The 20,336-nt window shown below is 42.4% G+C and overlaps 1 protein-coding gene across 2 annotated transcripts in view; it reads right to left on the bottom strand.

Moving 5' to 3' along the window:
* MYH9 (myosin, heavy chain 9, non-muscle) overlaps window positions 1–20,336 on the bottom strand; it is a 53,940-nt gene that overhangs the window by 4,158 nt on the left and 29,446 nt on the right. Inside the window, exons 13-35 of one of the 2 annotated variants that reach the window (XM_008940026.1) lie at window positions 18,598–18,771; window positions 17,690–17,863; window positions 16,999–17,113; window positions 16,449–16,511; window positions 14,431–14,624; window positions 13,983–14,104; window positions 13,539–13,608; window positions 12,113–12,273; window positions 11,299–11,407; window positions 10,556–10,687; window positions 9,706–9,912; window positions 9,042–9,179; window positions 8,423–8,546; window positions 7,420–7,591; window positions 6,621–6,833; window positions 6,384–6,528; window positions 5,656–5,862; window positions 4,644–4,748; window positions 3,275–3,427; window positions 2,689–2,937; window positions 1,854–2,066; window positions 942–1,154; window positions 441–602 (exon numbers count right to left, since the gene is read on the bottom strand). In XM_008940026.1, coding sequence (XP_008938274.1) covers window positions 441–602; window positions 942–1,154; window positions 1,854–2,066; window positions 2,689–2,937; window positions 3,275–3,427; window positions 4,644–4,748; window positions 5,656–5,862; window positions 6,384–6,528; window positions 6,621–6,833; window positions 7,420–7,591; window positions 8,423–8,546; window positions 9,042–9,179; window positions 9,706–9,912; window positions 10,556–10,687; window positions 11,299–11,407; window positions 12,113–12,273; window positions 13,539–13,608; window positions 13,983–14,104; window positions 14,431–14,624; window positions 16,449–16,511; window positions 16,999–17,113; window positions 17,690–17,863; window positions 18,598–18,771 — 3,615 coding nt within the window. The remainder of the gene's footprint in view (window positions 1–440; window positions 603–941; window positions 1,155–1,853; window positions 2,067–2,688; window positions 2,938–3,274; window positions 3,428–4,643; window positions 4,749–5,655; window positions 5,863–6,383; window positions 6,529–6,620; window positions 6,834–7,419; window positions 7,592–8,422; window positions 8,547–9,041; window positions 9,180–9,705; window positions 9,913–10,555; window positions 10,688–11,298; window positions 11,408–12,112; window positions 12,274–13,538; window positions 13,609–13,982; window positions 14,105–14,430; window positions 14,625–16,448; window positions 16,512–16,998; window positions 17,114–17,689; window positions 17,864–18,597; window positions 18,772–20,336) is intronic. The other variant, XM_008940027.1, reaches the window with a different exon arrangement.

Raw genomic sequence — 20,336 nt, 5'->3', positions numbered from 1 at the left:
GGAAAGAGTAAGGGAGTGTACAGGAAGCTTTCTAGTGAAGCAATGGAAAGGACAGCCTAGGGAGAATTTGGAGTTTTACCTAAGAACAGATCAGACAAATACCTCTAGGTATTACAAAGGTGTAACAGAACTGTCTTGGGGCAGGAGAAGGCACAAGTGATATTTAAGTCCCTCTACCTTTGCAACTCCATAATGCTTTCCAAAGCCATTGACATGAGACAAGCACTAGAGTGGACTGTCCCTACAGTGTCTCCCAGGAAGTTACACAGATAGGAGTTAAAAGGATATTTGAAATGCCAATATATCTTTGGTGGTAAATTGCTACAGGGTTCTCCCACTCTTGTGACACTGATGCATGGTTCTCCTGAGATGAAACCTTGCACCTCATTTCCCTGGGTGAATGTCCTACCCCGATAGCTAACACAGTTGCAGCACCTCACCTGCAGTTTGCGGAGCTGCTTGATGGCTTCTTCACGATTTTTGTTAGCAGTGTCTATATGGCTTTCCAAATCCTTCAGGTCCATCTCGAGCTTCTTCCTGGCAGCCACAGCGATGGAGCGCTGCTTCCGTTCATCCTCCAGCTCCGCCTCCATCTCCCGCACCTGGATGGAGAAGCACAGGCTGATGTCAGCAGTGCAGCTCCTCGCTTCTCCTGTGGCCCCTTGGCGCATCCCCCTCTCCATGTGACTTGTTTTCCTTCTCCCTGGCAGGGGGATGAGGCTGACATTCCTCACTAATAAAGCCACATGAGCTCCTCTGACAGACAAAGGCCGTTTGAACAACCATGCACACAAGGGGGAAAGTCTCTCGCCGCTTTGTGGCACTGCCTGGAGAGTCACCATTAGCAAGAATCAGTGGATTGGCAGTTTCTGCCTAACCATCTTTGGACACCACTGCCTCTGCGTATAGAACACTTCCAGGATTTACAGAGCAGTTCTTACTTGTCTAATCAGCTGTTTCTTCTTCTCTTCATTCTGCTCATCACGTCCCTGGAGGTCCCGGTCAAACTGTGCCTTCATGGCCTGCTGGTTCACTTCCAGCCGCAGTTTGGCATCCTCTGTGGCCTGCAGTTCATCCTCCAGCTCTTCCAGCTGTGTCTTCATCTCCTCCACCTGCTGCTCCAGGGCTCGCTTAGCCTTCTCCAGCTCGTGGACCTACAGCACAGTACCACACATGAGGTTTCCTCAGAAAGTACAGATGATTTCACCTATCCTAAGAGCACAGAAAGCCTAAGAACAGACACTCTCATAAGATGGACTACAAGGACACAGCATCTGTCCCTTGTATGAGGGCAGAGATATCCCTCAAAGCCAGCTGCTCTCATACTTGCAAGCTGCCAGTGGGAATCATGATCACCTATTAGTTCTAGTCATGTCTGTGTTGCAGCAGGGAGAAAAACATTTGTTAGCCCAGTCCTGATCTGCCAAAGACTTCTCAGAGCTGAACACTTCTGGTTTTGACAATTCAGGAAAATACTTTTTAGCCTCTGAATTTTATTCTTTTCCTTCCTGCTTATCATAACATTTTTTGTCTTAAAATATTTGGGTTACAGTCTTCCATTGCCTGACTAATCCCTGTATTTTACATACCAGGCTCGTATCACATCTCCATCTCTGCCACAATGATTCCAGTTAATCTGCAGTTTGCCACTACTTCCTTTGGTTCATTCCCAGGCTCTTACAACCCATCTTTCCCCCTCACTAATGTAATACAAAGATAGCACTGGACACAAGAGTTTGTGATTCTCTCCTACACTGCTCTGTGTTCACACAGAGATGAGCTTTCTGCAGTACCAAACTAACAGTGTCACCGGCGTGGCATCTCCTGCTCAGATGCTGTAACTTCATACTTACACTCTTCCCAACATCATCCTTGGAACTCATCAGGTCTTCCATCTCCGTGCGGAACTGCTTATTGATCCTCTCCAGCTCAGCCTTCTGCTCTATGGCTTCCTCCAGGGCCCTGGCCAGGGACAGGGCCTTAGTCTCCTTCTCACGGGCCTCTGCCTCAGCACGGTCCCGTTCTTCTGCATACTTGGCAGAGATGTTCTTCTCCTCTGCCAACAGCTACGAGAACACAGCATTAGTATTCTGAGAAGTTACTGACAATTTTCCAACAAGGTAAACATGCATCTTCTCCTTACTGCCTGCTTAATAGTGTTCTGCCATGGATAAAAGGAACCAAGAACATGCAGCTTCACTGAATGAAGCATGTCATCCCACCTTTAAGAACTGTGCTGACCCCAAATGAACAAACTGATTCCCTAGGCCTACAACCTATTATTTCCCACTTTCTCTCAAAAATGATCTGCAAACAACACTTTGAAGTTGATCTTGGTCTTGAGATAAATGTTATCTCTTTGGGAAAAAAGTTTATCACCAAACTTCTTATGTGTGGAACAGAATTAATTTACTTCTGTGAAAGCTTATTTCTCCACTCTATATGCTATGCCTTAGTCCAGAAATAAATATTCATTCTCCAAGGAGCATTGCTTAGGTTGTTCTTGAAGCAAACCTGTCAACAAGGCCAGGTTGGATGGGCCTGTGAACAATCTGGCCTAGCGGGAGGTGTCCCTGCCCATGGCAGGAGGGCTGGGACTAGATGATCTTCAAGGTCAAACCAACCCAAACTGTTCTGTGATTCTGTGATACGATGCACCTACTGAATGCTCAGTGACTGAAGTCATACCTGATCAAACTTCTTCTGCTTCTTCTCTAGGTTGGAAACGATCTGCCGCTGATGGTCGAGGTCCACAGCGAGGTCATCCAGCTCCTGCTGCAGGCGGGTCTTTGTTTTTTCCAGCTTATCATATGCAGCTGTCTTCTCTTCATAACGTTGGCTCAAGCCCTCCAAGTCCTTCTGCAGCTTCTTCCTGGCTTCCTCTGCTGACTCAAGGCAGCCCAGGCCATCATCCATCTTCTTCTTTGCATCTATTGCCTGAAGGACAGGAAAGGTCACACATGAAGCCACACCATGGGTAACAGCGTATGGAGTTTACTGGCACCAGAAGTCAAGGAAACAAGCCTGCTCATTTCTGAAGATACTAGTCCAGCCTCAAATAATCCTACATGACTGAATTCCCAGAGGAATTCCTGGATAACAACCTATAAGCAGTTTGCATGATTATCATCAGGAACCTCTTTACCTCCTCCCTCCCTCAAATCAGCAGGATCACCCTTGCCCAGAAAAGGTTCTGGGACAGAACTGCCCCAGACAGACTTACACTTATGCTTCTGCTCACAAGTCATTGGTTTATGGGATGCTGACTCTGTACCTGTTGCTGAAGAACAGAGATCTGTTTCTCCAGGTTTCTCTTTGCCTCCTCTTCTTCTTCCAGTTGCTCTTTGAAACTGTTCTTCTCATCCTCCATTTGCTTCAGCTTAGTGCTGAGGCTCAGCTTTAGGCGAGTCTCCTCCTGCAGCAGCTCCTAAAAAGCAAACACCCCAGTGGAATTCAGCACTGCTCCTTGGCTTTAAAGCCTCACAATCCTCACCCACTCTCTTCAGAATGAGTACTTTGGAAGTTAAGTATGCAACTTATTTCACAGATAAGACACTGAAGACAGAATTTAAGTAACTGTCTTCCAACAAGTCAGTATAGAAACAAAATATTCAGAAGGGTCCTATTCTCTCATACACTCTCATGATTAAAGTATACTACTCAAATACACAAGCCATCCACTGTCCTTTTTGGAGTTCTCCAAGTAGCAAACAAAGCATTAAAATGTTTCCCAACAATAGTGTGACTGTACTCTGCTACATGACTTTCTCATATTTGAGTACCAAAGAAACAGACAACAGGCTGAAGTGATTTAGCACACTTAAAAACAATGTTGGTCTTAGCAGAATTGTAAGACACTGGTCGTTTACCAGCAACATTTATTGACTTGTGCTGCTGGTGCTTGAGCTGAAGGATCTGTAGAGACAGAGAAGACCAGTCTTCAAACTAGTGTGTGATTTTTGTGTATGGTGCACTGTCTCTGAATCTGTTTTTCATAGAGTAGTAAGTAGAGAGAACATCAATGACTGCTCAAGGTTACTTAGTGTGTGAAGTTGGGCATGCTCTTCTTCCAACCTTCTGCTTGGTGCTCTGTGCTTCACCCAAAGAGTCATATTCTGTTAACTGTAAATGGTTATTCTATCCCCAAGTACAAGACTAAGCACATTTTTTTCCCTGGAAAAAATACCAAATTATTTGAATCCATCACTTCCCCAGCATCCACTGTGAAATAAAATTTTCTGCTTAGCTTTACAAATTTACTGGAACTCACACACACAAACACACACCCCTGTCAAATACTGACTATGAAGATCTCAAACAAGAATCTTGCATTCCAGTGAGTTCTAGCTTTAAAGAACTCTCAAGCAGAAAGGTGATAGAGGACTTCTAAATCTAAGACAGGGAAAGTTATGTATGTTCCACATACTGAGGAAGCAGAAGTAAGATAAAAAGGCTTGTTTCTACATAAATGCTCTGAATACCATGCAGTATAACCCCTTAGCAAAAACCAGCCAGACCAAATCCTTTGAAGTGTTGTATATCCAGTATTTAATGGTGTCCCAACTGATTTCTCACTTCAGTTCAAGAATTTTTAACAGACACTGGCTGCATCACACAGATGCTCTGGCTTCCAAAGCTCTCACCTGTGTATCCTGAAGCTGTGATTCCAGAGCAGAGAAGTCCTTTGCCAGTTTGATTGATTTGCTGTCAGACTGGTTCAAAAGACCTGTGACATTGTCCAACTCGACCTAAAGGAGACATCAGAGTACCAGTTATTAAAGACAAGCCAGGAAGAGGTGAACAGCTATGAGACCCAGAAGTGAAAACTGAGGCACCTCTCCAACCTCTCAGGGGAATGAACGCATCATTTCTGATGTCCTAGGGATGAAATATGACAAGTCAAGAAGACTTTTACTTGGGATCACCTCTGTTTCAACAGAGGGGTAATTTTTGGTTTTTAAGGGCTGTATGAGGTTTTAGACAGCCTGGCAAGAATTTTAAAAGCTTCTATTCCACTAACTCTCTTCTATTTTATACTTTCTGCCTCAGGACTGTACCTAGAGTATCAAAATTCACACTCCAAAAGACAGTGCACACACTAGCAGTGCTCTACTTTTAACATCCCTCCCTAAAGGAGAAGACAGAAGACAATGCTCCGTGGGAGTCAAAGGGATTTGTCGTTCCCTTGAAGAAAACTCCTGAATTTCTAATCACCCTTGAGTCACCCCCTCATTGCCATCAACCACAAAGCTTCAAGACACTGTCTTCCAAATTAATTACACAATCAGTCTGTTTGTGCCACCCCAGGTCCACAAGCAGCTGAATGTTTAGAGAACCCTACTGTGCAAACTCCTGTGTGCTGAGGGGGCAGCAGCCAGGCTGCTTACTTTTAAGGCTTACACAACTCAAATGGCAACTGGTTACTTCACCTTCCCAGGGTTGCTCATGGCAAACACCATCAATCCACAAATCCTCCCTTGGCAATGAGTTAAGGAGGTTGTGTAGTCCTTGGGAAACAAACTATGGATTTTTGTAGGAACTTTATGCACAGCAGGAGCAAGATTTTTGAACTAGCTATAGGGAGGTACCACCCTACAATCTTTTCTCTTTGGCCCTGGGCTGAATCAGAAGCTAAGGGAAATCCGTGCCACTCACTTGCAGCTTGTTCACCCTCTCAGCCAGCTCGGTCTTCACTCGTTCTCCTTCTGTGAATTTCACCTGCAGCTCCTGGAGCTGGGCATCTACTTTTTTCCGCTTGTGCTCAGCGTCCCCTTTGCCCTGCAGAAGGACCTTCACCTCATTGGCCAGTTCAGCCTTCTCACTTTCCAGAGCTTGTTTTGCTTTTTCAAGGTTTGCTTTCACCTGAAGAGGAAAAAAAAAAACAAATCACCACACATGAAAACTCCTCAGATTTTACACATGGAAGAATTCTTCACTGAGTACATTTTTTTTTTCCCAATAAGGAAGCTAATGTTGCATGTTTAGCAGTTAAATTGTAGGCTCCTCACTCAGAAAAGATAATTTCAACAGCTTGTCACTGATAAGCAGGAGACAATTTAAATCAGAAAAGACAACAATACAGGAGATAGTCTTGCACCATTAGATTCCCAAATTAAAGGAAAATTAAAGGTTGTGCAAGTCAACAGGTGCTAGCAGTAAGAAGTGTAACATGTCTGATGGGAAAAAAGAATGACTCCAACTATTTAAAACAACTTAATATATCCTTCATAGAGAAAAATTATCTACCAAGGGAAGAAGAGCACATGTATCAGAAGCCTCGTTATTATGAACACTTGATGTTCTTCTGCAGCTTCAAGACATGGTCATAGAGCACCTATCATTGCAGGGAGGTTGACTGCTTTGGCCTGGTGTTTTCCACATACCCGTTTGGTTTGTTCTAACTGCTCTGCCAGCTCTTCAATAGCTTGTGAATGTTTCTGCCTCATCTCCTGGATCTGAGCCTCATGAGTCTTTGCCTCATCTTCGAGGGTCTTCTTCAAAACCGTTACTTCTTGTTCTCTCTTTGACCTGCCAAATTCACAAACTGCATTTAGATACCAAGGAGAGAAAAAGTCAAGACCAAAACCAAGTAAGACAACACAGCTACTCTTTGGACTTACCTGAGCTCTTGCTGGGCAGCTGTAGAATCTAGCGTGTCTTCTAGCTCTGTCTTCAATGCTTCCAGCTCTTCTCCCAGATCCCGTTTCTGTTTTTCAGCTTTATTCCTGAATGCTCTCTCCGACTCCAGGTCTTCCTGCAGCTCAGTGATCTGGGATTCGAGTTCCCTGATCTTTTTCAAGGCCATGTTCTTCTGAGCTGCCTCTTCTTCTACCCTGTGTTCAATATAGTGTTCTGGTCAGAGCCAGACTTAAACCATATCTAAATTAAAACCACCTTTCCTACCAAGAATAATCAAGTTAAAAAGCTGGTATTGGTCAGCCCTACAATATTGCATTCAAATTTTGATCCATACATTGTCTCCAAATTCTAAGTGTTATTTCCCAGTGCTGGAGAGAGCATGATTACTGACCTTAAGAAAGGGGACAGAAAGAAACTGACAACAGAAGAAAGCAGAGGAGAAAGCACCATTTTACATTGGAAACTGGACACTTTACTGAATAGATGACTATAGCAACTACCAGAGAGATGGTGTATTGCCAATGCTTTTTAACGCCCTCTGAAACCTTACTGCTCCAGTGAAAAGTGTGCAGTGCACATTACACGTTGTCTAGCTCTGTACAGGGAGCGTGACAGTGAGGAGCAGCCAAAGAACTCTGATGCTAAGGACACAGATCTTAACAGTCTGCAGGCTGAAATACAACAGCCACTGATTCCATTTAGCCCCTGTTCCAAAGGGACACAGGAGAAGAAATACTTCCCAACCTGGTGGTCTCTGAACCCTGCAGGTCAGGTTCTCACCTAGCTAAAGCTGCCTGCAGCTCCTCTTCCTTCTTGGCCAGCTGCATTTTGAGTTCTGCAATCTGAGCCTGCAGCTCAGCAATCTGGTCATGCAGATCACTGGAGTCCCCTTCAAGCTTTCGACGAGTCTTCTCCAACTCTTGCCTCTGCTTCTCCTCACGCCGCAGACGTTCTGATGGAGACAGGGACACGTTCAGTTACACGACCAACACACACTCAAAGAACGTTGGATGAGCAGAGAAAATAAAGCTACTCACGCAATAGTTTCTTCCCTGATAACACAACTGTCCAAACTGTAGCTGGAATGCATTATTCTGTCAGGACCTACACATGCAATTGCCCCCATACTTGGCCCTCACCGCACACCCAGGCAATCTCCCTTTCCCTCCTCTGACAGCCAAAGCTCCTTTCCCCCTTTCACTGTAATAAACAATGCCAGCACAACACCAGTCTCTCCCAGCACCCACACCACACAGGCATAAGCACACATGAAGTGATGCTGAACACAAGGTCTGCTCTCCCTTTACTGCAGCTAAATAGGCTGGGCTCCTGCTGTGCCAGCCTGGGCAGTCTCCAGACAGAGTGCCTCTAGCTTGACCTCCAAAGAATTTGTGCAAAGAGGTTACCAGAAACAGCACTAACCCTGACAGACTGGTGCTGCTTGAAGTAGGAAAGTGGAGACACTTCCACAGGAGGAGAAGAAAGAGAACCAGTCTCTCTTCTCCATTGGTCTTCTGCTTTGGAGAGGATTTTTATTTAGATCAAGGGCTCAGCTGACAAGGCACATAGCCTTAAGCCAGCCACTGAACAGCTCTATCAAACCAATCAATAGCATACACACCACAGACTAACATTTAACCCCTCAGAAACTGGTGTGGACTAAAACTCTAGAAATGAAACTGAAGTTCAATAAATTTTAAGAAGAAACCAACTAAAACTAAACAGGTAAGTCTTTTGCAGGATCTGCCTTTCAAATAAACCCCAACCAACAGAACCAACCCACCTTCAAGGTCTGTGATCATGGCTTCATGCTTATTCTTGAGTTTGGCTAAACTCTTAGATTTCTCCTCTTCCTCTGTCAGGTTTGTTGTAAATTCAGACATTCTGTCCTCCAGCAGTTTCTTTTCCTGCAGAATTGAGAAGGTAGTGTCAAAGCAGTTGCTGGAATTACAGCAGATTTTTTCAGTTGACTGAGCTTAAAAGTAACGATGTCATGAGTGTCTCCTCCTGCTACAAGGAAACTTGGAACAAAACAAATCCTTCCAGGGTTACAGACAATATTCAAATAAACAGTTTAAGATTTATATTTGATAGCTCTTTCCAAGCTGAAGGGGAAGTTTGTCTATGAAATAACTTGATACTGTTTAGCATAAAAATGTACCAGAAAACATTTGCTCATGGATCATTGTTTAGTCAAGGCCACTTAAGTACCATACAATACTGACTTGATAAAGAATACAGGTAGGGACTCAGTTTCAAAAATCCAGGTCAGAGTTGTCAAAGACAAGACTGAGTTAACCCCTAAGTTTCCCCATACCACAGGAAAGGTCAGCCCTGGTGGGCTGCTCCAGGAGGAACACCTCTGCACATTCAGCCTGCGTAAAACGCTGCAGGAGTCTCACCTTAGCCAGTTTGAGATTCTGGTCTTCCAGAACTATCACATCTTCTTCTAGTTTCTTCAATTTGGCCTCTGTGGTCACTTTTTCTAGCTGCAACTTCTGCCTTGCACTTTCCTCTTCTTCAAGTTGCTCCTCCAGTTCCTTCACAATAACCATAGAAAAGCAAAGCATTTGTCAGTGCTGCTCACTAACCAATGCAACAGCACAGTAGCAGTCCTAGAACTTGAACAGTTTCTTTACCTTTCCTTCAAGGTATTGTTAGTGATTTCCATACCTTCCAGAAGTGACATCTCTATCATGACCTAATGCATCATACTGCGTTCTAACACACAAGTTTTCTAGCAGGACAATGCTATTTTGCATATAAGAATGCTACCATTCCTAAAAAATCTAAGCAAAGACTTGTCTAATTATTTGATGAGCAGCCATCATCTCCATCTTCAAGAATGGAACAGCTCATTCCAGATGACTGACAATGCCTCAGGCTCAGCACCAGAAGCACTGTGTTATATCACTATTTCCACAGATAGATTTTTTTTTTTAAATACTTTTTTTTTTTCCCTTTCTCTCTCTCCCCCTCCTGTTTCCATCCAAGCTGAGACAAAAGAACAACTCTAACCCTTACCATCCTTCTTACTGTCAACAGACAGCGTTCCTAAGGCATTACCTGGATGTTCTGCTGCATTTTCTTCTTCTCAGCCTGCAGATGTTGACACCGTTCTTCCTCTTCCTCCACCCGTGCTTCCAGGTCATGACATATCTCCTCCAGCTCCTGTTTCTTGGCTGTCAGGCGGGCTCTTATCTCCTCAGCTTCAGCACAGAGTTCCGTTTCTGCTTGCAACTGTTCCTGCAGCTGCATCTTCTCTGCCATTAGCTACATTGGACACAAAGCCAGAAATAAGACAATCTCCAAGTTACCAGGGCACTTAATCTGTGTTGAGTGAAGTTATATCCTCCTGTGTTCCACAGTTATAGTCTTAACCACTGCAGCAGTCTCTTGCTGCTAATCAAAAGCTAAATATCAAAACATAATTTAAATCTTTGTCCTCCTTCACAAACCATGCCCTGCAATCACATATTATGGTAGCCTTAAATTTATCAGAATGTATCCACTTGAAATAAGGAGATTGCCTGTTTTTCCTCTGCAAAAGTAACAAATAATCACCAACTCTACAAAAAAACAATCCTCCTGTCACCTTCTGTGTTCCAAACAAAAAGGATTCCATAATGACAAGGCTGAATCCAACCAGCTTGCTATAGTACTCAGCTAAAGGAGATTTTTCTTCACCTAATAGCTATAGAAGGGCAGTAGGTGGTCACTGTACAAAATTACCTGCTAAAGGAACTAAGCTGGGAAGAGGAGCAAGGGAAAGGGAATAAAATGGCAGCCAAGTCACATATTTCAACAAGCTGGAATCCTGCAGCTTGTCCATCAGACCAATAAAGCAAAGGAGGTGCTCTCAAGCAGTTGGCCTTGTAGAGAGAATGACTTTTACACATGGGATGTGTGAACTCACCTGGGCCTGGAAGGTCTCCATCTCACTCAGTCTGTTTTCTGCAGCCAGCTGCTTCTCCTTGACCTTCATTAGTTCTTCCTCCTTGGCCATCATCTCCTCTTCCTGTCTGCTTACTTGCAGAAGGGGCTTCACCTGAAAGGGAAACCAAGGGAATGAGAGGTGTATACAGAACAAGGAATACACACAGAAATGCTTTTGTACTTGATAAGCAGTGAATAAAACAACACTGCAGTTAAGTGCCATATTTGAAGGACTGACCAACTGTTTTGTTGTGAACACTAGAAGGACCACAGAGGACTGGATATCATCTGTTTCACCAGCAACACACTGTCTGCCTGCCTAACTTATCCTCTAGGATGGGATCCATCAGAAAAGGGTTGGGTAAATTCCCAGCCACTAAAGGCTAAGTGGTAACAGCAGGAAAATAAAGAAGTTGCCATACGGTGGGGAAACTTCATACATTTAGAAAAGAGACCATTTCTTCATGTGTTCACATAGTAAGCAACTCTTTGAAGTGCTATACCACCAAAGCAAGCAATCATCTTACTTTCTTAGGCATAAAGCATTAAAAAATGAGTTCTGCTCTTCCACAACTTGGCTATAGCCTTGCACTTGGTTTATGCAGGGATACTGCACAGCTACAAAATATGCTACAATATTCTCTGCCTAAATGAATCACAGTGTATTTGCAAGCCAGCCCAGTTGTAGAGGAAGTGTCAAAATTGCCCAGGGACAAGTATTACCTTGGTGAACAACCTCCACCACTGCCAGTTCCTCAGCTTCAGATAGGCAGCACAGTTCCTCTGAAGCACTTTCATGGCTGTCAGTTGCTGCTGGCGCTTGGCAAAGGCTCTGCAAGGTAAGTGGAGGTCACACACATGAACCCTCAGTGGCATGCAACTCTATTCACCAAGCCCTTGCTTAGATCTCTCTCCATTTCTCCTTGAGAAGTTCCCTCCTAACAAAACCAGTAAAATTTCCAGTGAACTTCCTCTATCTTCTTCTGCTCAAGGAAGTGTGGTTATCCTTTCCCTTATTCAATTTCTTCTTTAATGAAGTTTTTCCCTCATCTTCTAATCTGAAAAGCTTCACTGTTTTCACTTCAGAAAAGGGAAAACCTCTGAAACAGACGTGTTTGCTTGCTAATCAGACAGATACTAATTTGTTTTTAGAACTGTACCATCTGTGGTCCTACCTAATAACATAAAAGAAATCCTATACCTCCTGGGTCAGTATTAAGACATTTTCATATTTGCAGTTTGCAACACTTTTGTAAAAAAACTTTGCCTGCTGTATAGTATTCCTGTAGAGAGGAACAGACTATACTGCTCTGGTTGTATATGGGATAGCAGTATGTGTAATTTCTTGAAGGTGCCAGAAGTCTGGCACTGCAGACATCAGAAAACCTAAACCACCATCAACTATTAAAACCAACCAATAAATCATGGCCTTTCTCACAAAAAATAATTTCCAGCCATCTTTTTTTTTGAAGAGACACTTGTACCTGAATGGGAGAAACACACATTTATAATGTATTTTACAAAATATGGTGCTTACTTTCTAGCCAGGTAGCCTCTGCAGCATGCTTGGAAACCAATAATCACATCTGTGATCTTCAGGTCTCTTTCTTCTTCAAGGTGAGCAAGGACTCCAGCTCTGAAAAACACTTTACTCTGCCCAATTCTGTAAAGGTTGGAATCCAGCTCCAATGCCTTGATCTAAAATGAGAGAGAGAAGAATTCATATCCTCAAAGACTGCTTCAGGTGAAACATCACAAGGCATATTTGAGTGTCATGGCTATAAGATACCCCTTCCCTACAGTGAGCGACTCAGGCCAACAAAAGTTGCTAGCTCCCAATAACATCCTGTCCCAATTAGAGGAGCTGGAACTCAGCCAAGCACAGCATGAAAGGGAGGTAACCCCAGACAGAAAATATGATAGAAAACATTGTTTAATACAACAACACATCAAGTACCCAGAACTACAATCATGGAAGCATTTAGGTTGGGAAAGACCTTTAAGATCATCAAGTCCAACCATTAACATAACACTGCAAAATCCACTGCTAAACCATGTCCCTAAGCACCACATCTACAAGGCTTTTAAACATGTCCAGGGACGGTGACTCAACCACTTCCCTGGGCAGCCTGTTCCAGTGCTTCACAAACCCTTCAGTAAAGAGATCTTTCTTAATATCCAGCCTAAACCTCCCCTGGCAAAACCTGAGGCCATTTCCTCTTGGCCTATTGCTTGTTCCTTGTGAGAAGAGAACTGGCACCCAAGGATGCTAAGGAACATACGCCTAGTCCCAAGAGCCCTCTGCCTTTCCTAGAGGAAACATATCTGTTGATTAACATTCTGTGATTCCTCCCTATTTTTTTTTTCCAGAACTAATCATTGTCAGAAAAAGGCACCCTAAACAACTTTCCCATTGGTTAAAGGATTTGCTGTCAATACTTATACTAGTGAAGAGGAATAAAGTATACTCCTTTAAGACAGAAAAAAAGGAATCCCCTACAGCCGAATTCCACTCAGTCTCCACTAGCCTTCAAGCTAAAGAGCCAAAGCTTTCCCTTTGAAGCAGGCAATTCTGCAGAAATTAACTGGAGCCTTCACTGAAAGCGTGTCCTCAGCAGGCTATTACAAGAAGTTTGTTGAAGCTCATACTTTAAACATGTGCTTAAGAAAACATTAATGCTTCTAAGCATTTTAATTCCATGAATACTGATGGCATCTCGAAGTGTATGCATCTGTGGAAACAGAAAGATCCTCTTTGCCTAGGATTACTGAACCTGATGCTAGTCAAAATCCTCCATCTGCAAAGCCAAGAGAAAGGTTTTTACATCCTCCTTTCAGACAAAACATTTGACTTTGGAATTTTTGTCTGTGAGTACAAGATATATTTAACATGCACAACTCCAATTTCCAAACCACACCCATAACATTTACTCTATTCAAGCAGAGTTTCTGGGATCTCTTACCATCAGCACACAAGCCTGCTTTCCATCCATAAATCCTTTGGGAATTGCATTTGGAGTTAAGATTTCATACCTGAAAAGGAGAAACCATTAGACTAGATACACAAGTAAACTTCACAGCACCAACAAAATTGTTAAAGAATTCCTGTGCCATTAGAAGTCTGACAATTTAGAGATGCAATTTTTTTTGTTCTTCTAACAAGACCCTAGACAACACAGTATGAAGCAGCAGTCTTAGATGAGGTCTTCTACACCTGACCTTAACTAAATGCTTTCTAGAGAAAGTCAAAAATGCTTTTGGGATGCTCTGTGCCAGGCAATACCACAGAACAGATGTGCTGCCTTAAAACAATAGCAATCTAGTTGCAATAAAATACTTCAATTTTTGCACTTACGTCTTAACTCTGCCAGGGTAAAGATTGCTTCAGATTCTTTTCTAGGTCTTACCTTTGCCTGAATTCTTGGAACACAACTCTGTTGGGGAAACCTTGACGACAGATACGGATTCCCTCCAGCACTCCATTACAGCGAAGCTGGTCAAGGACTAAGTGGGGATCTAGTTTTCCAGCCTAGTGAGGAAAAAGTATATTTTATAAATACCACAAGGCTTTTACAAAATAGGCTTACTCCCTTGCCTCCCCCTCAGTTTTTGTAAAGCAGCCAGTTCTCTCTTTTTCAGTTAGAAACAAACGATTTATGCCCCCTTAAGAACAACTGCAAAGATCAGTCTCCAAAACTTTGGTTAAGTAAACAGTTATTTAGAATGACCTTAAAAAAAGATAGCCTGAGAAAACAGGACTTCTAAGACCTCCTGCAAAACCTGAAAAAAGATAGCAACCCAGCAACATGTGCCTGGAAGCTTGTGCAAGAGCTATATGGTTTTAACTGTCTTTACCTTTTTCTCATGGTTGGGGATGATGCAACGGACGAAGTTGGGGTTGGTGTTCCTCAAGGTAGCCATCAGTTTAGCCAGCTGTTCTTTGTAGAGCTGTCCCACTGTCCGGAACATACCCTTCCTGGTTTTAAAGGCCCCTGGCAACGCAGTATCTGACATACCAGCTACCTGGTCCAGCCCAACAATTCGGTCAACTAGAGAGAGCACAAGGAAGCACGTTAAAATTCTGTCACAAACAAAGGAGGCACTGGAATGCACAAAGAACATCTGGGTAGAACAGGATAAATGAGAGGAGCTGCAGGATCCTTTTTGCTTCATCTCTACACAGATGTCGACTCCTGTACAGAATTTGTGCAGGGATAGGAGCAGGAAGGAAAAATAGCAACAGCTCACTACAGGAAGTTTGAGTGATGGAGTCAAACTTACTCCCAAACATACTCTACTGACGTTCTGGATGGCAGCTCTGGAAGAGCAATCTAGAAGTGAGTTTCAGATGCTTCTACTTGCTTAGGTTACAATGAAAAACAACAAACCAAGAGTTCTAGCTGCTAGCCCAGCAGAGTCAACTGTCAGTTAACTCTGACCCAGAAGGGGCCACAGTTAGAGAAAAAGCCCAGCTTCACTCTTGTGTTACAGGCAGAGCTGCTGTGACTGGTGATCAGAAAAGCCACATCTACTTGTAAACTGAGCAAACATGGTAAAAGGCATGGTAAAAAAGCATGACAGAAACCAAACCTCAAGATATCACTGCGTGAGTTATTTTTGGAGTGCAAGTATTCCATGACAGATGCAAACAATACCACTAGGAGAAAGTCAGAACTCTCTGCCCCAACAGTTTCTCCACTATGCCACAGTGACATCCAAGCACTGATGAAGCTATCACCTTGATGGGTGGACTCCACACATCCATTTTTTTCCAACAGAGGCCAGTTAGATCTGAGAGTAGTAGAGGTGAAAGAAGATACTAAAGCATTCCTTTTTCCCCATTGCTCTTCCACAGAGATAAAAATTCACCCAACCAAAACCAACTGTCCCTATAAATTTCAACACCCACAATAAATTTTTATTAATGGCTTCAAGCTACTAGTTCATCTTCAGTGGTTGGCTGATGCCTACACTCAGGCTCTCAAATCTTCACTTCAGAGAATACATCAACTTGTGTTCAACTGGCTTCTGATTAAAAAAATTGCTAAGAGAAACCCCTACAAAAAAAGAAACACAAAGGATACTCTGATCTACAGCTAATAGTAGTTTAGAAATGCTCACTCCTAGTGCAGCTGTTAGAATAGGGTCAAGGTTGTCTTATCAGAAGGAAAAGAATTTTATGTTACTAGATGACATCACAGGGAAATCCACAGAAGAGTGTCCCAGATTGTGGCTGGAACAATCCTCTTAAAAATCTCGAGCCCTGCAATCTACATCAAGATAGCAAAAAGGACAGTCACTTGCACCAGAAGATCCAGCTAAGAACAGTAAAGGACAACTGATAAGCTGTGGTTCAGTTGACATTTCAAGTCCAAAAGGAGTCTCACACAGCAAAGGCCTTGTTAGGCACAAGTTGCTGATGGCCTTTTTTTCATGCAGTACAACTCTCTTTGACAAACTTTCTTTTAAATGATCAGCAGCTGAAGTCTAATCCAAATATTAGAATCAGTGTTAAACTGGATTTCAGCTTAAATGCAGTCTCAGAAATCTTCCTTTCAAATCTTGCAAGAAATACAGCCCTGCTAAGTCTGTGTTCAACCAGTTCACATGGATTTACTTTTAGCTGTTCCTACATAAATCTTGCACAAGCAACCTTTAGCACCTGATCATGTCCATATTTTCCTTGTAGTGACTTGCAAGGTGAGTTTATTTTTGGTTTTTAAGTCCATGAGGAGCTACCAGCAAAGCAGAGGAAATGAACAAGAAAGACCAGCAGGTATGACGAAGGGACAAAGAGAAGTTAACAGAAGCATTTCTTGCATGGCTCTAGGATGCATTACACACATGACACGACAGCTGGGTTTCTCAGTCACCTGGTTCTAGATGAAGAATAGGAAAGTGTTGATAGAAATAGGCTCTCTGAACGTTCTGCATCTCTGCAACAGACAGAGACGTCAAAGAAAACCCATCACAGAAAGTGACAGCAACAGTAAGACTCAAAAGCAGATAAACCCAGAGAAGAGAGAATAAAATACTGAACAACAGCGCAGAAAGAACACACTAGTTGAAGGACTGAAAACAGATTCAACCTCAGGTCTTGTGTTTGAGTGTTGCAGCTATCCAAGCTGCTTGGACATAATGGTGCATGCAGATTTTATCCTGGCATTATTGGTTTTGAGAAATAGTTGCTATATATGCAGCAAGATTAACCTAAGTTGACGCAAGTGAACCCTTCTCTTGAGTTGCAGTGAACTTCTAATGAAATACCATGATCTAAGCAAAGGATGTTCCAGATAATGCTCATCTCCGTGGCTTAGTCTTCAGGGAAAAAAGCAACAGAGCTCATCACAGACTTTTGATGATCAAACAAATTCTTTCACATAAAACAAGAGAAAACAAATGAGATTAAGTTTAATTACATACCATCTTTCCACAGCTCGGACACAAACTTATCCGATGACTGGTGGAGAAGAGTAGCAATGTTGTCATTCAGTGGATCCATGTTCTTCATCAGCCACTCATCTGCTTTATAATCCACCTGGAGAAGACAAAGACGTCAAGGAACTTCGGTAGGGGGACTTCCTGCAGCACCAAATGCAACAAGGTTCTGCAAAGTCTGTGAAAGTAGCACTGGGGTTTGCACAATCAACAACAGATTACCTAATCGTTCTTGGATCTGCCATCTAAGCAGGCATACCTACAAATTTCAAACCCTAACAAACAGCTGCATGTTCTGTTCTGTCAGTAAAGAGAATGGATTTACAATGCTAGCTTGCACCACCCAGAGTGTGACACAGAAAACAACTGCATCAGCATTTTTGGTGATGAAGTCTTGGTGCAAGGTTTGTGAAGAGAACCTCAAATCTCACCAAGTCACAGAACAAATTTATACTTGTGTCAGTTTGACAAGCCTTCAACTATAAATGTATAACTTGTAGACAAGTCCCCTTAGGCTCTGTAAGGTCCACAGCAATGGGACAACTTTGTGAAACCTTCCACTGGTTTCCCATAGGCAACCATTTTGGTAAGCAGCCATTTCTAAGCAGCAGTGGTTATGCATTAGAAAATAGAACAAGATATTCCCATGCTCACATTTTAGCTACTAGCTCTTTACCTTGCCAGCATAATGTATGATACAGAAGTCAGCTTTGTCTTTCAGCTGTTTTGGCTTCTGAAATTTGGGGTGTGTGCCTTGTTCTTGTACAACTTTTTCCACAAAGCTTTTGTCTGTTGCTTTTGGGAACCAACACTCTTCATCCAGCAGGGCCAGTATACCAGGAGGCCCAGCCTGAAAGAAGGGAAACATCAAAACATCATTAGATACATGATTACACCAATAATTAACACCTTTAGATGGCTAGAAACAAAAAAGATACCTAAGCCTTATGCCCATCACATTCACCTGTTGTGTGGTATCAGTTCAACTACTTCCATACTAATAGAAAATTATACTAATTCTCTAAAATCCTCATCTGAATCCTGAACATTTCTATGAGAAATGGTTGTTTTCCATAGAATAATCTTTTTAATAGATGGAATACTAACAAACTGTTCTCCAATTCTCCAGGTAACTAAGTACAGAAGACCATAGCAGAAAATCTCACAAATTAGACCTTACTATTGGAACACCTACAGTGAAATTTATAAATTTCCAAGTTTCATTAGAGCAGAACGAAAGCAACAGAGAGTCACAGCTTCTCATCACACTTAGAGTTAAGTGAGGAAGTTCACACTACTTATAAGAAGCCACATATACATCTAGCCCCATGTAGATCTACATAAATAAAGACAATTTTGTGAGAGGAAAAATTGGCTGACTACATCTAGAACTTATACTAAAGATTTATTGGTGACATACTTTCAGACAAAGTGGAAACTGTTCACTTCTGCTTCTAAACATACCACAGTGTCAGCAGAGGGTGATGAAATCTAGTTTCCAGGCTGCAGGTAGAGGCTAGATGCTCAACGACAAAATTAGTGCAGGCTTTTTCTTGCTGCTCAATGATAGAAGAAAGAGCTTACCGGCTTCTCTATGAGATCAATGCAGGGCTGCAGATCCAGGCCAAAGTCAATGAAATTCCACTCTATGCCCTCCCTCTGGTACTCCTCTTGCTCCAGAATGAACATGGTGTGGTTAAAGAGCTGCTGCAACTTTTCATTCGTGTAGTTAATGCACAACTGCTCGAAGGAGTTCAGCTGCGGAAAAAAAAGGCAGAAGGATGTTTGAGCATTTGCTATCCTCTCAGCACAAAAGATCACATCCATAGTTCAGGAATTTAAGTTAGTGCTCTGTGTGGGGCAGACAGCCCTTTGTCAATAACCCCATTTGTTTATGAACTGCCTTTCCTGTCACGTTGCACTGCATCACTGCTGAAATCCTCAGGCAAGTCCATACACACTTTTCCTCAGACTTTGCAAAAGAATGTTTGGTTGTAAACAGTAGAAAAATTACTGCAGCTACTTAACCCAGGAACAAAAAGGACTCTGGCTCTCACAAACTCAGAGCTGGCAAGTCCTCTTCATAGGAAGAGGAAGCAATGGAAGCCTGAAGACAAATTCCTAAAACCATGTGTACTGGAAAGTCCCTTTTTAATCCTCATATATAAAATTAAGAGCAAGGAAAGTGAGGGAAGTTTCTTCACCATCTCCAGATTTCTTCAAACTGCAAAGACAAGGTTAATAACCCACAGAGCATTTTCACGTTAAACTGCATTAAATAATGCAGCCACTAAAGAAAACGGTCCTCTTCCACTTCCTTCATGTCAGTAATTTCTAACCATGTATTTCCAATCCCCTCCTTTTTCATGAGATCCAGCAACCACGAAAACAAAGGTAGGCTGATCAAAGGGGGAAAAAAAATAATTTAAAAATCAGCTTTTCTGTTTCTTAATTTTCCATTCCATTAATAAATTGGTCCAATTCACTTTGCAGCTGACATGAACTAGATCCAGCATAATACAGGTTGACAAAAGCTGCCTGGCTGAGATAATGGCAAGATAGTTCTTTTTGGATGGCAGAAGCAACTGTGGTTGCTTCAGAGTAAGTATAATGCAAAGCCACATCTAAAATTGTTTCACAGTCACAAGGGTTTGGCCTAACAGTTCTCTACCACCTATAGAGGGAGCTCCCACTTCCCCTCCTTTCCATGTCTCCCCTTAGCTTTCCTTCAGCTCTTTCTTGCTTACATTCATCTTGCATCAGATTCCCCTTTGCAGAATGATTCAATTATAACACACCCTAAAAAGATATTTTCTACAGGGCTAGAGGGATGAACAGTACAAGCAGTTGCATCCAGGAGCAGCAGAGGGGAAAAGGATCAAGTTCACTCATTGTCTGCATCAAGAAGCTGCTGTGAAATCTGTTTGGCTGTATGTGAAACCACTCTCTGATCCTTGATTTTCCAGGCTTCTTGCAGAAAGGAGTATCCATAGCTCAGAATTTATGTTGGATCTGATTTGGTCTACCTTGTTTTTATCTTTTCCAAAACTCAGTAGGAGGAAGAAAGCATTTCTAACAATTTTTAGTGATGTTAATAAATCACTAAAATGTTTTGGGACAGACTAATGGGACAAAAAAAATCTAAGTCCATTGGTAATCCAGAACTCCACATGACAATTTAAAAGACTTTTTTGTAGGTTAGCAAACTCTTCTGTTGTGAGCTACAGAGAATCAAGAACACCTGAACTGTGAAATTAAAATACATCTAAGACACATGCCAAAAAATGTAAGTACCAGAATACAGAGCAATGAGAAAACATTTA

Source organism: Merops nubicus, unplaced genomic scaffold, assembly GCF_000691845.1.
Source record: "Merops nubicus isolate BGI_N331 unplaced genomic scaffold, ASM69184v1 scaffold13255, whole genome shotgun sequence".
Taxonomy (NCBI): Eukaryota; Metazoa; Chordata; class Aves; order Coraciiformes; family Meropidae; genus Merops; species Merops nubicus.
This window is presented reverse-complemented; position numbering and strand designations above follow the sequence as displayed.